Genomic DNA, 16,848 nt, shown 5'->3' with positions numbered 1-16,848 from the left:
TTTATTTTGTTTGCAATGTCATAAACACAATCTACCAATATTGTTTTTAAGCAAAATGTTGATACGTGTGAATATTTCATTTCATCCACTATGTTTCAGCATTCATTTAAAAATAATTAGTTTATAATGCTCGCCGGAAGTAGATGATGTGTTAAAGGTTGAGCACGTTGTTTGGTTTCACCGCCACACGGCGATTTGAATGAATGACGAGTTAACCAACTAAGAAATTTAGCGCAGACTGCAATTACACGTTTTGCAATAACCCGCGACCGAAAGCTTGGCTGTGCACAATCTTGAAGAACGTAGTATACTGACGTCCAAAAGGTAAGATTCGGTAAATGGGCGCATGACACGCTAAAGCTATCAGCTAGCATAAACCACATTTATTGATAATCGAAGTTTAACCATAGTGCTGTCCTGCTGGTCAAAAGTGACCCACTGCATTTTTAACTGTAGAAAAAAATGACTTAAACTCTTTTTTTTCGACTTGAAGTTTTATGACTTTTCCTAAACAGAACCCAACATTCGAATCTGTGATACTTTGTTTTGTTTATATTTCCATATGGTCTTTACGCCTCTAGGGTACAAAGATTGTCTTATGGGTAATTTTTGACCCGGGAATTATAAAAACATTTAAGCGCCAGAAAAAAATTCAAATGCCAAACTAAATCTCTCACATACACATACAGACACACACACACTCGCTCACATGAAAGAAACTGGATTTATGAATGAATTTAACTGATATTTAACCTGCACCTGCACTTATAATCTGCGGCTAACCCATCATTTCACACACGCTTCCCAGCAAAACCAAACAAAAAAAAATGGTCCCAGACATGATTAAAAACAAACTCAGTTTGGAGGATATAAAGATACTCTGAATCAAAGGACCCATAGTTAACTCCTTGCTGAAGTCTTGAGTAGACACTTAACTGTTCAAAAGATCCTGGATGAGATATTTTCAGGAGCAAGAGGATGAAGATTTTTCTGAAGAGAAAAATAGGAAGGAATGCCACCAAAAGGATTATACATCTTCAGATGAAGAAGAGGATTTTTTTTGTCAAAGAAGAGCAAGATTGCATGGTCCTCATCATTCCAGACAACAACCAAGGAAGAACAAACCCACAAAATATAAGAATGACTTCAGTGCCAACAAGTTGTTCAGCTGCCCATGTCCAAGAAATTTCATCCACCTTTCTGATGTTCATCACAGAGCGCATCAAAAAAAAATTCAAAAGACTGCAACAATTGTGGAAGCTGTTCAAGGGAGCTAAATGTTGCCCTAATCAACCTGAGGTTGCTGCTGGGTTGGTCAGAAGTGCCAGTTCTGACCCTGCGAGTGGGAGTGCAAGACAAAAACTGTGTGCTGTACATTTGAGCGATACATCTGCAAAGCCCATTCTCACATTAGCGTATACTCTCCTACATGGGCTAAATAGTTCATGTTGAAAATTGTTCAGTCAAGCAACATTTTGTTGCTTTGTAGTGTTATGAGATGAGTATTTTTATAACTCACTTCCTAAAATATGTACTTCAGAAATAATTACTTCCAATTTATATAATAGCGTTAATATTTTCTGCGTAGAAGAAAGTCTTATGACAGTTGGTTTGTGGTAAAAAAAAAGGTGTTACTATGGTCACTGATGATCATCTTTTTAATTGTAACAACAATAGTAACAAAAGTACACATAAAAGTAACAAAATACGTAATTTAAAAAAATTAATTGATTTGAATTGATAAATAACGGTTTGTTTCATCATGCAAAATAGATTTTGGATTTAAAATTCAATGAAGCTGATTTATTTTGGGGCTTTGGTAGGGTGGGTCATTTTTTGACCCGTAGGACAAGGGGATTAAACAGAATTTTCAGATTGCACTCGGGTTAAGGTCGAGGTCTTGTGGTAGATTTGAATATTTTATTCCAAGACAATTTTTTTCTTTTTTTTTTTTCCCGTGTCTCACCATCGATTTTACACAATTGCCCCCCAACTCCCGAGCATAATGTTTCTGACATATTTTTGTGTTTCTGTGGACAGAAATGGCTGGAATTCTTTTTGAGGATATATTTGATGTAAAGGACATCGATCCAGATGGCAAGAAGTTTGACAGAGGTGTGTGATGTCTCTTGTTGGACATTGCAATATGCTCCTGAATCCACGGTGGAACAGTAATCTTGGTCCTTTATTTTGCAAATCATAAGAATAACGGTGTTTTCTTATGAATGCAAACTGATTAATATACTTTACAGCAAAGTTTAACTTGTAAAACAAATCTGTCAAGAGTATGGCATTGCTGGCTCAAATATTGTATTTGCACAAATATATAATTATAATAACCGTTGTAATTATGTTCTTAGCTACTGTATTGCTAATTTAAAACAATTCAACAACACCTCCCTGTGGACTCTAGTGGAATATAACTGACAGACCCTTGACAAATAATTCTATAGTCATTCTTCATTTGTTCTTATAAGTGAACGTAAATAACGTGTTATTGACCATTTTCCACAGTGTCTCGTCTACACTGCGAAAGTGAATCTTTTAAGATGGACCTCATCTTGGATGTGAACATTCAAATCTATCCAGTAGATCTTGGTGAGGTCTTACATCTTTGTACTAAAGCAGTTGCACCATTTAATAGTTTTTATTTGCCTTACACCTTCAGGAATTGTATCACACTAGTCCACGCAGCTGTAGAACAAACATGTGAATTTGCATTGTAAAAATCAGTGTTTATCTCATTCAGGTGACAAGTTCAGACTGGTAATCGCCAGCACATTGTATGAAGACGGAACACCAGATGATGGGGAGTACAATCCTCAAGATGACAGACCATCTCGGTACGTTTCCAGTTCTACTCATTGAAACCTTTGTGTTAAAATATTTCTTTTTTTTTTTAGTTTGAATTTCATTGTTGTACATTTTCAGATCAGACCAATTTGATTATGTGATGTATGGGAAAGTTTATAAGATTGAGGGTGATGAGACTTCAACAGAAGCCGCAACACGCCTGTGAGTCATTTTTTATTTCACTTTCTTTTTTTCCACTTCATCTTCCATATTAACCTGTTCCATAAGTTTGACTAATTGAATGGTCTTTAGTCCATATTCTTGAAAAAAGGTGGAGAGTTAAAAGCAATCACAGTTTAATGCTGAGGCATCCATCGTGTTATGTGGCCTGTTGAAGCCAATTTTGTTTGTCTAATTCTTTTCTTATTGAAATCTGTATGGCAATGGCCAATTTTCATCAACTCCTTTTTAAAATGAATTGATCAATTGCTTGTGTAAGCACTAGTTATCCAAGTGCACTATTGTAATAGGATGAGACAATTATACATTTATGTTATCAAAATAATAACCGCCCAATGAGGGGGAACCAAAACTGCAAAGATGAGACGCACGCCCCTGCGCTACAGCATTGTTTTAACATCTGCTTTGGTGGTCTTAAATGATCTTTTCAGCAAGTTATAACCCTCTGTTGTGGATTTATAAACACTTATGTTTTCCTCCAATAGAATTTGTGAGGAAAAGAGTAAAGTACCTTTATTAAAGGGACTGCATTTCCTACATGAATTGTCTTGAATATCTCCTCTCTGCTTTCAGCTCTGCCTACATCTCTTACGGTGGCCTCCTCATGAGGCTGCAGGGAGACGCCAACAACCTGCATGGCTTCGAGGTGGACTCCAGGGTGTACCTTCTCATGAAGAAACTGGCCTTCTAAAACTCAGTCCTCCCCTCTTCTCCTCATTGACCGCCCGCCCAGCCCCAATTACAGTTTGCATGAAAACCATACTGAACCGAGTGCAGTGATAACAAGTGGAAGTTATTTTGCAGTTGTGTTTCTATTTTGTATTTATAAATGGAAAAAAAACTTTCCTCTTGAGAAATGGACTACCAATTAGACTGTGATAGTTAAGAATTGATACAACCCCCATCTTCTAATCTGTAAATATATATTTTTTATATACTGCATAGGCAATGGGTTGTTTATTTTTTTGGGATACTGTACATCTGAATGGATTATGTGGTCTCAGAATTATGGAGCAGTAATTGTTTGCAAAAACCTTGCTATGGTTTTGAGTTTATAAAGCTGCAATTTTTGATGGTGTCTTCTTCATGATTTTAAACACAGTAAAACCTCAAAATAAAACATAGATGCATAATATTTTCTCCTAGTTCAGTTTCAAGAAGTATGTGTAGGCTTTGGAATTAGCTGGATATCTCCATAAATTCATTATAAAATGTCGTTTGATCTTCCGCTAAGTCACCCTCAACAAACAGTCTGCTTAAAGTAAAAACACTTTTTTTTTTTTTTGTCATCCATATACATTTTATCAATTAATTTATTCTCCAGCATGCCCGCGACCCTTGTGAGGATAAGCGGCTTGGTTAATGGATGGATGGTTGCATTCTTTCACAAAAAAAAAAAAGTTTGGGGATAATTTTATGCTCGATTATTTTCCAACGTCTGAGAGAAACCCGGTGAACGGGCTCCAAAGTGGGTAGAGAAAGGTACATTCCTTATTTGAGTAAACCATTGAGAGCTCACTAAAATAAAAGAGGTCTGCATTAAAGTACGTGATGAAGTTGTCTTATCTCTTTGTGACAGGTTGATTGTTTATTCTTGTCACAAAATCAAACTGCCTTAATTGCAGCAGCACTCCAAGTCTGTTTTGAGCGATGTCAGTGATAAATTAGTATGAGCAGTTGAGGTTGATTATTGTTAGAGCTAGAGTTCATGTTAACTTTACTTTCTGATTGCAATACTGAACCGGTTGATCCAAATGTGGTTTAATTAACCCACTGGCTTACAAATTTTAGTTCCACCGCATGTAACGTACAAAACTCGAGCAAATTCAAATGCCGCTGCCCATAACAGAATAGTACAAAAGCCAGTTTCATCATTGGACAATGCTTGTTGAAATAGTAGATTCTACTGTATTAAAAAATATCTTAACTTTGATCTCTTGGAACTAAATTGATGATCCATTTGTCATCAGCAACCACTCCCAATGTTTTGGGCTGAGCGGGCTAATTTGAGTATTACAGATTCAAATCTTTTTGTCTCCGAACTGGCACAGGGCCATTTCGTCCTTGGCATGCTGGAGGCAGTTACACAGAAAATAGTAGACACTCGAGTTAAAATTTCATTAGTGGCAGAACTGAAAGGGGCAGAGTGTTGTGTGGAATTTCAGCACAATGTCACATTGGTAATGGATGTCACAGGATGGTGACAACATGAGGAACATTGCAAAAGACTCGAGATGTGAGCGCACAGAAAAAGCTTTTACACATTTAGACGTGAAGGGTATAACTGATCTGTTAAAATCAATGTCTTGGTTTTATTCTAATAGTCTCAAATGTTCAGATATGGTATTAAGCACACTTTTTCCAGTGAATAAAAATTAAGACATGGTATTTTCTTCAGCTCATTGATAGTATAGTGATTCACTTGACCGACTCATGCAGCCTGCAAATGATGAATTCCTTTTTAGTGGCTTTTGGTGTCCTGTGATTGAACTGTTCCAGAGTATAGTTCGCTGGAATAGGCTCAAAGCTTCCCCTTGCCCACTCCCAAAAATTCTGAGGCGATGCACCCGTTACACAGGTACAATTCATTACAATGAATGATTCACAACCAAGGTGCCGTGTTCACACGAGCGTCCTGTGAAAGCTCATTTGGGATGCGGTAGGAAATTTTCACTTAATTTCTCCCCAAATTAATTATTGATTATGAATGTTTTTTTAATCTATGTGTGGAATCAATGATGAGTTGATTATTTCACTAGATATCTACACTTGATTTCTGAGGTGGTGAGACAATTGAGTCATTGATGTTTGGACAATTTTTTCACATTAACACAGGGGTTGGCTTTGTTCATATGAATTATAGTCCTGCTGAACCAGGACAAACTACTGTTTCCATGGAATTATTGAATTCCACAAAGGATGGTCTGTAATAATTGTGTTGATTTTACACAACTTGAAACTCAGGTCAATCAAACAAAACTGCTAGGAGCGGGACTATTTTCATGTAACGAAATCACACGTCACATTTGATAGTTTTGTTGGAAAATACGTGAGAGGCACACCTTAAAGTAACTGTGGCTGTGAGGTGAATCCGAGTTTGTGATTGGTCGCGGTGTGCAGATACCCGGAAGTGATGGTTGCGAGATTAAAATGCGCAGGAGGAGTGGACGAGTGCTTGTGCAATATTTTTCCCGTAAATGTGTTGTCAGTTCTACTGCTCGGACTTTATACAATACAACCAGGCACCAACTTTGCAACTAATAGGAGAAGAAAGTGTTTGTCGACTATTTAGTACATTCTCTGTGTCCCGCAGACACGTTACTGTACGTTAAACGCACTGCCTCTAATTGGAAGCAGCTCCTATAAGATTATGTTTGCTGCAGTGTTTTATGGCGATGCTAAAATTTGAATATACCTGCGGAATAATGAGGGTTAACACTAAAAACTTATAGCAACCCATCACCATGGATCACAGACGCAAAAAGAAGCTGACGTTTTTTACCATTGGACTCATCTTTTTGTTGAGCGGCGTGGAATATGGTAACTATCTCTTTGAAAATGCTATAAATGGCGTCATAGCTCGCATAAACTAACTTTAATCTTTTAGCAATTGTTGATAACTGGAAGTTGATCACGTTGAACCTATTTGTGTATGTATACGCTGTTTCTATAGGCGACATAGAGTTCGGTACTCGTTCGGTACTAATCTTATGGTCACTTTTTTTTTTAACACTGCCAATTTAACAATTGCTTTGAGCAGGTGTATCTACTAAAATGGCCGGATGATGTACATTATGTACTCTATGTACTTGCGTCATGAACATTTTGTCTGTAACCTGGACATGTCTGCAGTTTTCTTGAGCCTGCATGGAAACGCAAATCTGAACTTGATCTTAACTGGACTTATTTTAGTTTGACCTACAACATGAGTACTTGCCAGTATTCTCATACTCCTAACGCTCAAATTCTAATTAAGACTGCTGACTCAGGTTCTCACTAGATGTGATGTCGCATAACAAAAAAGTGTCTGCTCATAGGAGTGATTCAGACATGATTTTTATTCCGACATGTCTACCTTTGCGGACATCAAATTGCAGAATCTGAACAAATTGTGCCACTATAACAGGCGAGCGAATATCAATTGGAATTTGGAGTCCTTCACTTTACCGGTCTCACATAAATACGTCTTTGTCAGGGAGCTGTGACAATGACATTCACCATGTGATAAGTGCTTAGAAATGTCTTCTTCTGGACATTCATTTAGGAAACGTGAATTCAAAATAGTTAGCAATATGTTTTGTCCATGGAATGCTAATATCTGTGTTGTAGTCATAGTTCATTGTAGAAGCATTGCTAGCACAGTACATGCAGGATTTTATTTCTACATATTCTTAATTTTGAATTATGTTTGCTAATAATTGCTATGTTGTGCAAGCCAAAGATTTATAGTTTTTTGCAAGCTGTTCTAGACTCTCTCAGTCATCTATACACATCTCTCTAGATGTCTCATAGGAAATCCAAGGTTAAAGCAAAGTTATCCCACAATCCATTGGGAGAAGCCTATATGTTTTCACTTTTTAATCAATGTGACTCCCTAGAGAAGAATTGCTTCATGATTCATTTCCACATGTTCTTTAAAAAACCTACAAGAGGCAGAAAATGGCAATTTTAAAGTCATGTTTCTTTGATGTTCATACTGTATATGACAGAGGTATTCAATTAAAAGTCACAGAGGTCCACGACGAAAATTTCTTCCAATTAAAAGGTCCGAACCAAAGTCCAACTTCCCGAAATGTCTAGCCTATGTTCACATTTTTATATAGTTTCAATATTTAGTCATTTTCAACAGAGCACACTTGTATACTAAATATTTAGCAATGTTCCCATTAAACACCTTTGCCAGTCAAACAAATATAAGGCGTTTATTTCACATTCAAGAAAATGTGGCTCCAGGAATTTAAGGGTGCCACTTCCAGAAAAAAAACTGTAAAATATCTCCTGCAGAAATATACCAAGTGCTAAGCATTGAGTTAACATCTTTTACCTTTTTTTTTTTTTTTTTTAAATCAAAGAGTTATCAGCCTAAAAAAAACGGAAAGCCTATTTATCCAAGTAAACCAGGTCAACATGTTCAGTACACAATCAATAAAAATGGCTGTCCTCATGAAAAACTAATTCAAAATGAGCTTTGACACCACTTTTTCTTTTGAATATTTTTTTAACATCTCTTAATGAGAAAAATGAGTTTGTGACTGCCCTGCCAGTGACTTAAATCTGGGTTGGAAAGGAGTCAGGGCCATTGGGATTTGGTCGATTATTTCACACATCTGGGCTTTGTGTTTTCCTTTAAATAATGTTTGTGCAACCACATTTAAGCACTCCTTCACAACTTCTCCATCACTTGAACGTTTTTTTATGTTTCCCCAAAATCCATGATACTTTTACTGAATATTCGTTTGCATGCCGCTGAGATGTAAACGAAAATGTAAAAATCTGTTTTACTGCACTCGAAGTTCGATGTTTTTGCATGCACTCACCTCAAACGTCAGCGGATAACTGTGCACAAAAGGGCGGTGCTTTGTTTCGTAGTGCCGCTTCGCAATGTTGCGACGGTTTCGGAGCATATGATGCACACAGGTTTTGAATTGGCTGCAGCCAGAACGAAACTAAATTTCTCCGTCCATTCATTTATAACAAGACGCATCGACCTCGCTAACTTTTTAGCAAGGCATACTTTCAGCAGCACTCTCTTCCGGTCTGCTGCGCAATTGGCAGTGGATCGTAAACAAAAGATTTGATTGGCTCAAATCAGTGACGCCTTTTCCGTATTTACTAGAATTGCAGCGGCAACGTTTGCGAATGCGCCCTGAAAAAAAATCATCATAGATTGGCCATGGGTCCGGTCCGAATCATCCCGCGGTCCGCCATTTGGTGATGCCTGGTATATGACAATCGCTGCAGGACTATTATTACGATGAACAAAGAGAGCCATTTATTCTCATAAAAAAAAATCACCACATTTTGGTAAACAATATTGATTTGAATATGCCCCCCTGTTTCTTTGGAATAATAATTCTTGTATCTGTTGTTCCAAGCAAATTCTTTTCATCTTTGGCCCTAGCTGTGATATTGCCCACAATATGGAGGTATTTGCAAACGTTGGAGGCACCACCGTACTTCCTGGGTTTGACCCTCTCAGCATTCAGCCTGAGCGGCCTCCTGTCGGGACCACTGTTTGGCCACTGGTCTGATAGAACGCGAACCACCAAGAAGATTATCTTGTTTGCCAACGTTTTTGAGATTGTGGGTGAGTTCACACTTCTCTTGCCACTCACATCAGTGACTCACTTGTGAAAAGCAAACATTTTTTTTCTGTTTTTTTTATATTCAACTGGTCGCTCCTTTTCACTGTTCAGGTAACTTCATGTACTTTATGGGCTTTTCCAAGTGGCTTCTACTGTCGAGCAGACTGGTTGCAGGTACGGCCTAATGATGTATTTAATTTTTTGTCATTGTTTATGTACTGTTTAGATTTAGATTTTGAAGATTTTGCAGTACTTTGTTGCTGTGTAGACAATGAAAACTGTAGTAAGGATGTCATTAAGTATTCTTGGCATCAATTCTATTTTTTTTCATTTATAATAAATAAACAATTACGCAATGTCAGATTAGAGGAAACAATTTATTCTCCAACCTTTTTGAAACGGTGGTACTTTTTGGGTAATAAATGCTTTAAGGGCTTCAGGATATATACTTCTGCGACTACTTAAGGTGCAAGTTATTCATACTGTGATTGCAAATCCTTGCTATTTTTGTAATGACCTGACAGTCTTGAAGAAAATTTATTTCACCAATATTTAACAGAAAAACACAGTCCTCAGTCATTTAGAAGCACCCCCTCAAAGAAATAATTCATATGAATTTTAACTTTTTTTTTTCCTTTTTACCAATCAACTACCAGTCTAAAGTTACATGCGTTTGTTTCATGCATCACAAATCCAATTTCTATTATTTAGTTCCAGCATTATAATGCAGTTATGCTTGACATGTTCTCTTCAGGCATTGGCACAGGTGCTGGCTCGTCCATATTTGGTTTGCTGACCAGATGCACAGCCACAGAAGATCGCGCCACTGCGTTTGCTGCTGTCATGGTCTGTCGACAAGTGGGCCTCCTGATTGGTCAGTACTCCGATACTGTGAAATGAAATAAGCAAAGGAAGATTATTGATTTAAAAAATATATATAGCTCACGATGGAGATGCATTCATTGACGTTCACCCATAATGGGTGGTTATTGCGCATTAGGAGAAGTGAGGCATCCATCCATCCGTTATCCAATCTGCTTATCCTCACGAGGGTCTCAGAAGTGCTGGAGCCTATGTCAGCTTTCTTTGGTCAGTAGACGGGGAACACTGATTGCCAGCCAATCACAGGAAACACAACTTATTGACAGTATAGAGTGTTCAAATAACGTACCAAGTATGTTTTGGAGTGCGAGAGGAAACCGGAGTAACCCAAGAAAACTCACGCAGGTACGGGGGGAACATGCAACCACCCAAAGTCAGGTAGAAAAAAATTCCGGCTCTGATTCTGGCTCACCAATGACTCGTGATGACAAATTGAAGCTTCCCGATGCTTCATGAAGCAGTTGCATATTTTTACACCTTTCAATGGGACACCAACAAGTCCCATTAAACCCACAATTTTAAACCCAACAGTGCCATCTATAAGAGCCATACAGCTGGCTCATGGAGCATCTTGAAGCTTAATTTTTTGAACACGAACAAAATACACATTAGAAAATGGATGCATGGTTGCTTCTGTTTATAATGCTCACAATAATAATTGTAATTTTCAATTTATAATGAACCCTATTTCGGCATAAAGATTGTTTTTGACCCAATTTGACATGTACCCTTGATGCAGGTCCAGCATTTAACATCTTCCTGAGACTGTGTGAATTCCGTCTGGGTCCCTTTGACGTCAATACATTCACTGCACCAGGGGTAAGAAGTTAATAGGTCTGTCTAAATAGAATGAATTAAATGTGCTGTCACTGGTGTAGCACTTTTCAACCTTCAGTATGCATAGCGCTTCACACTATTACATCGTCTACCAACTGATGACTTATCAAGAGCAATGTGGGTTCTTACTCACTGATACTTTGACATGATCATAATGATTGAACCCACAACCTCGAGGATGGGAAACGAACCTTCTACCGCTGACCCACACTGCCAGCCCCCTGTAGCACAGAGAAACCATACCTCAACCAGACTTTAGAGGTTTTTTAAAGACAAGCAAAAGGTTTGAGTCAACGAAACCCAAAACAGATTTTAGTCACAGATTTTTTTTAATACTTAATAATAAACTTCTTTTCTCTCTAGCAAATGGCCAAAAATATAAAGTAATTGCACTATTGTTTTTTTTTTGGTGGAGATAGGTCTAAAATTCCAAGTTTCCCAGCACTTTTTTAGACACTCAGCATCCTATAATCCCAGCATGTTCTCAAAATAAGAGTAAACTGGGTATGTGGGTAAAATGTCAAAGATTAAATAATTAACATGAAACGGGATTATAAGATTTTTAAGAAGTCAAGGTCAATCATTCCAGCTAGTTTTGAACGATCGGCGGGTGATGAGCATACATTATGAACGTCTGACAGACCACCCACCACAGTTCCTTGTCACGATGTCTAGTCTTTGCTAATTTTGACATATTTTTTTTTGTCTGACTAGTTTTTGCATTAAACACATTAAGAAAGTATCACAACTGGTAAACACTAATTTTATGGAAACGTTTTGTATTTTTCTTTTGTTCCCTCTAGTTGTTCATGTGTTTATTGTGGATTCTTCTTCAATTTGCTGTGGTCTTCATGTACTGGGATCTCCCACCACTGGTGAGGGGGAAGGAGAGGGAAACCAAGTGCAATGACATGATGAATAAACAAAGGACTGGGGAAGAGGAAGAGGAAGCTGAGGATGAGGAGGATGAGGAGGTAGAGCCACTAATGCGATCCCAGGAGGTGGGAGGCTCCTACGGCTCTGTGGCTGCCACTGACTCACTCAGGAATCACACTACTGCAATTTCTGATGCAAACTTGAATCAAATTTCACCATCTCCTGAGCCACCAGTGTCCGAGTCCTCCAGTACCTTTAAGAATTTCAGTCTCTCACGAGGTAGGTGGCTTTTATCCTACAGTGGCTATAAAGTCTGCACACCTCAGCTCAATTGCCAGATGTTTGTGATATAAAAAATGACTGAGATGAATCATGTCAACACCTTTGCAACTATTATGTTTTACTTATAACCTTTACCACTAAATTGGGAAAAATATAATCATTTTGAGAGAGCGGAAGTAAAATTAAATAACTGAAATAATGTGGTTGAACAAAGGTGCACACCTCTTGTAACTGGGATGTGGCCATGGTCAGAATTAATCACATGTAAATTTGTTATACAGGAGTCAGCACACAGCTTGCACCATTTAAACTGCCGGTTTATTATTTTGTGGCCTTTTCCTGACTTTCTTTTTTTTTTTAAACATAGTTTTTCATTTTATTTATTTATTTATTTATTTTTGCTTCCTACAGAAGCCGTTGTTTTGTGCTAACGCTGACGTTTTATTTGAACTGTTCTGAATTCCCTCCACCTCAAATAAGGCTCTGATTACGGCTGAAGTAAAACTGTGCCAATGCATGCTGCTGCCACCATGTTTCATTTTAGGTGGTTTTTGTTTGAACCAACAAGCCTTTTGGACTTATGCTTATAAAAGTCAACATTGGTTTCAATGGACAATAGACATTCTCCTCAACACAAATTGGGAAATGTGTTTGTTTTTTTTCCCCAAATAAAATCAAAGTTGTACTTTGTGGCCATATTTCCATGAGGTATGGTTGCCATAACACAGCTCATCACCAAAATAATAATAATTAAAAAAAAAAACTCTGGTGATTTTTTTTCTTTTTCTTTGTTTTTCCATTAACTATTGAAAAAATGTGCCACCATTTATCTTGATCAAATTTTTGTATATCGCAAAAACCTGTCATTTGTACATGTGTATTTATATAAAAATAAACACAAGATCATTGATATTATGGTTTTCTTCTACAATTAAATTTTAATTGGCTTCACGCATCCCGAGATACACTTGGATTAATTCTTTGACCGTGAGTTTATGCAACTGTAACTGCAGAGTTCCTGAGAGAAGAGGTGGTCGTGCTGCTGGCTGCTCAATTCATCACCCTCTTCAATCAAACAGCATTGGAGGTACAATTCATAAATGATTCATTAATATTATTATTTTTTTTTTAACGGCAAATATCAAACAAATTTTTTTGTATATAATGAGCATCCTTTGACTTTTAACCCACTGCCTCGATCCTTGATAATAATCCTCTTGTTGTCCAGACAATGGTGACACCACTGACACAAAAGTACTTCAACTACGGGGAATTGGAGAACAGCCTCATGTACTGTCTCTGCGGCGTGGAAGTGATTGCTGGCTTCGTATTTGTGCGCTGGCTGAGTCGCCGTGTTGCTGAGCGAGTGATTCTGGCAGTTGGCCTTTGCATTTGCAACATTTCCTGCGTCTGGTGCCTCATCTTCTTGGCTAACCCGATAGGTTAGTCTGCATTGTGGCCTGAGTCATAGGCTTCTCCAACACAAAGACGTGTAACTTGTTGGAATTGTTTTATTTATTTAAAGCATTGACACAGAGCTCTAATATATCCCAATAGTTGCTTAGAATCATTTTATTTGTGCTAATAAACTAACAACAACAGACTTTTCTAACATAAAGTTCAAGTCATTCCCAACCTGTTTCATAATTGTCTTAAAAAGGCCAAATGTTAATGAAATGTTGTTGTCTAAAGAAGTGTCTCTGTTTAGGTGGTTTCCCGTGGCAGCTGACAGAGTTTATCATAGGCGTGTTTCTGCAAGTTCTGGGTCTGCCATTTGTCGCTGTGGCACAGGTTTCCCTCTTCTCCAAAATTACCTCTGAAAAAACACAAGGTGAGAAACCATGCCAGCCTGAAACACGAAAGAAAAGAACTCAGAGTGCTTGGATCATTGCAAAAGGAATATACACAGATGTGAAATAAATGAGTTAAGCAGCTTTGGTCCCCGGTTTTGATCATGTAGTCCCTTGGATCGATAAGGAATTTGATTAGTCACAAATGATGTCTTGGTACACTCTCCGAACTTGAGGCCTGGCAGCGCGTTTTCAGTTCCTTGTCACGATGATGTTAATGTGAGTGTGAATGGCTGCCTGTCTCTATGCACCCTGAGAATGACTGGCGACAAGTCAGCTGGGAAATTCTTCTCATCTGTGATGCAGAACCGAATGTGTAGTATAGAAAATAGATGGATCTGAATTAAACTTGAGGAACGAAGATCCGGGCCAACATAACACCACACACAAATTACATCCTCCTTTAGATTAGTATAAACATCTTAATTTGGATTTTTTTTATGTTGGCTTTAAACATCTGCAAAGTGATTGGACTACTTCTCACTTGGCAAGATTACACCTTGTTTTAGAGAGAGTAGACAGGAATATTCTCTTTTTATCCTCATTAATAACCAGGATCATATCTGTTTTTTGGTTATGCCCTTAGTGTATGGATTTTTACCAGTTACCACAGCCAGTATCTTAGGAACACACTTGTCCATTCCTCTCTTTCCTCACATTCTTAAAAAAACAAACACACACACGTCCCCCCCCCCCACACACACACACGAAAAAAGAACTTTCATTGGCCTAGCTGTGAAACGTTGCTGAATAAAGCATGATGCTAAATGTAATCTTTCATGACTACGCCTCAATTTGGATACAACACCCTCCATAATTATTGGCAACTCTGCTTAAGTCAGTTTTTATAGCGGAAGGAAACTCTCAAATTCAAAGTTGTGGAAATGGTTCACCAGACACAGAATCAAAATATGGTGTTGTATTGTTGGCTAAAGGGGGGTTATAAAAAGTCTGCTGATAATTGCGGCACACATTATTTGATGAGTTTCTTTTTCCTCCACTGAATAAATGTGCTTGATAAAAGTAAAATTTTCATCTTTTTTCAATTTTCGTCCGATACAAGAAAAGAAACAGAATTTATTAGCAGCTTTCAAAAGAAAACATAATAATGGAGGGTGTTGTACATGGTACCTCCGAGTTTTCCTTTTTGTTATAATTTCTTTCGTTACAATATTTTAATTTCTGAACGTATATGACATTTTTGCTGTTTTAACTGACAAGTAATTTTCATTTTGTTGCAATTCTGTTAATGTGCTCACCCTCACTATTTACCCTCATTGTATATATAATACATGCTGCTGGCCTTGCAGGTTTCAGTCAGGGAGTGCGTCGCTCAGTCGGTGGTCTAGCGACTATTCTAGGCCCACTGTGGGCTGGTGGCCTCACTGACAACATGTATATCATGATGGGTGTGATGATGGCGCTGCTGGCACTCCTAACGGTAAGTAACAGAGAAGAAAGTTAAAGGAAGCCTCTGAACAACACGTTTGAGAATGTTCCAAATTCTTAAAAGACAAATAATTATGGAGTCATCCCAGAGATGCGAAAATAGTTCCCATACGACTATTAAAGAAATGGAAATAAGAGAGCAGAAAAGATTCTGCCACTGCTGAATTTTAATGTGACTGCATTTTTCTACAGTTGATGCTGGCCTTCTCTTACAAGCGGCTGGTTGAACCTTCTCAAGAGGAGGAAGCAGAAAGTGACGTCTGTTAAATTAAAGTATCTGGTGAGGTTGATAGCAATAAGTTGCAAGGCAATATACTTTATTTATTTCATTGCTTTAGAATAAAAACTGTTTTCAATGAGTTTTAAAATCAATGTCTTAATAGGGCCAGATGGATATGGATATTTTGATGCAGTTTTTTTTTTTGTTTTTGTTTTTTGGCAGGGGCCGGGGTATGCTGATTACTGATAAATCGGCCAATCAATAAAACATATTAATAATAAAAAAAAAAACTCCCAATGCATTCAATGGGTGTCAATTATACACAAATCTTTGCTACCCGCCGGGGTGCCTGGTCCCTATTCCCTGCGAATAGTGGGGGTCACCTGTAAATATATTGTTCAAATGCATTGCTTCACACAATGCAATTGATTAATCAAGTTACGAGGACAATCCTTGTAATGTCCTTTGTGTTACGAGAAGTTGAATGTGTGTAATATTCGACACATTTGTTTGATTTATGTTACACTGTTTTTATTTAATTTAGAAATATTTATATTTTTAAACAAACTGGGACTAAGATGTGTGTGAAAAATAATGATATACAGGTCAGTTCCTTGCAAATCTTGCTTTGCTTGTCAAAGTTAAGGTATGCTTTTTGAATGACGGGTCCTGTATGAACAAATTTCATGGATATTTAAGTTGTTTTGTTGTTGCTTGTATACAGCTGCTCTAATTGGTTAAGAGTACATAAAGGTAAAAACAGTCAGAAAACGGCAGATTATTTTTGGCTCATGTTTGAAGGGCCATTACCCAACATTCAAAATTTAAAGAGAATTTTTTTTATTTAAACCGTAAGTGTACGCAGGTAGGCAAAATTGAGAGTACCCTCCCATGAAAAGAAAATCATAAAACGGTCAAAAACTGAAACCACCGAAATTAGATTTTGCAAAAATCTTGAATGACAAGCCTTAAAGCCTTTAGAAAAACTGCAACTTTTTGGCAAGTCACATCAAGCTCGGGTTACAGAGGAACAAAAAAAAGGAGGTCCTCAACAGGATTTTGCACCAAAATGCACAGCTAAGCACAACCAACAATATCGAAAAAGAAAACATGG

The 16,848-nt window shown here is 37.6% G+C and overlaps 2 protein-coding genes across 3 annotated transcripts; both read left to right on the top strand.

Moving 5' to 3' along the window:
• Nucleotides 1-142: 142 nt before the first annotated feature.
• On the top strand, nt 143-4,104 carry polr2h (RNA polymerase II, I and III subunit H). Its single transcript, XM_088313232.1, has 6 exons — nt 143-324; nt 2,041-2,115; nt 2,515-2,598; nt 2,750-2,843; nt 2,932-3,015; nt 3,607-4,104. The coding sequence occupies exons 2-6, from the start codon at nt 2,043-2,045 to the stop codon at nt 3,722-3,724; spliced, it is 453 nt and encodes a 150-aa protein (XP_088169358.1). The 5' UTR covers nt 143-324; nt 2,041-2,042; the 3' UTR covers nt 3,725-4,104.
• A 2,038-nt stretch (nt 4,105-6,142) lies between these two features.
• mfsd8l1 (major facilitator superfamily domain containing 8-like 1) lies at nt 6,143-16,009 on the top strand. 2 transcript variants are annotated; one of them, XM_088314035.1, is made up of 12 exons: nt 6,143-6,573; nt 9,155-9,340; nt 9,450-9,512; nt 10,093-10,212; nt 10,960-11,039; nt 11,861-12,212; nt 13,229-13,302; nt 13,444-13,657; nt 13,924-14,046; nt 15,376-15,506; nt 15,707-15,794; nt 15,957-16,009. In XM_088314035.1, exons 1-11 carry the CDS (start codon nt 6,498-6,500, stop codon nt 15,779-15,781), a joined length of 1,494 nt encoding a protein of 497 aa, XP_088170161.1. In that variant the 5' UTR covers nt 6,143-6,497; the 3' UTR covers nt 15,782-15,794; nt 15,957-16,009. The 2 variants fall into 2 exon arrangements, with proteins under 2 accessions (XP_088170161.1, XP_088170160.1); XM_088314034.1 differs by having other exon boundaries at nt 15,707-16,003.
• Nucleotides 16,010-16,848: the final 839 nt, after the last annotated feature.

This window comes from Idiotropiscis lumnitzeri, chromosome 13 (assembly GCF_059441095.1).
Source record: "Idiotropiscis lumnitzeri isolate Australia: NSW breed Sydney's pygmy pipehorse chromosome 13, RoL_Ilum_1.0, whole genome shotgun sequence".
In the NCBI taxonomy this organism is placed as follows: domain Eukaryota; kingdom Metazoa; phylum Chordata; class Actinopteri; order Syngnathiformes; family Syngnathidae; genus Idiotropiscis; species Idiotropiscis lumnitzeri.
This window is presented reverse-complemented; position numbering and strand designations above follow the sequence as displayed.

What these genes read in the sequence shown, in the direction of transcription:
- mfsd8l1 (XM_088314035.1), top strand. Translation starts at nt 6,498, where the DNA reads ATGGATCACAGACGCAAAAAGAAGCTGACGTTTTTTACCATTGGACTC. An exon ending in ATACATTCACTGCACCAGGG is followed by an intron (nt 11,040 to 11,860) that starts GTAAGAAGTTAA and finishes TGTTCCCTCTAG; the next exon opens with TTGTTCATGTGTTTATTGTG. An exon ending in TACCTCTGAAAAAACACAAG is followed by an intron (nt 14,047 to 15,375) that starts GTGAGAAACCAT and finishes CTGGCCTTGCAG; the next exon opens with GTTTCAGTCAGGGAGTGCGT.
- polr2h (XM_088313232.1), top strand. Translation starts at nt 2,043, where the DNA reads ATGGCTGGAATTCTTTTTGAGGATATATTTGATGTAAAGGACATCGAT. An exon ending in TGGCAAGAAGTTTGACAGAG is followed by an intron (nt 2,116 to 2,514) that starts GTGTGTGATGTC and finishes CATTTTCCACAG; the next exon opens with TGTCTCGTCTACACTGCGAA. An exon ending in CAAGATGACAGACCATCTCG is followed by an intron (nt 2,844 to 2,931) that starts GTACGTTTCCAG and finishes GTACATTTTCAG; the next exon opens with ATCAGACCAATTTGATTATG.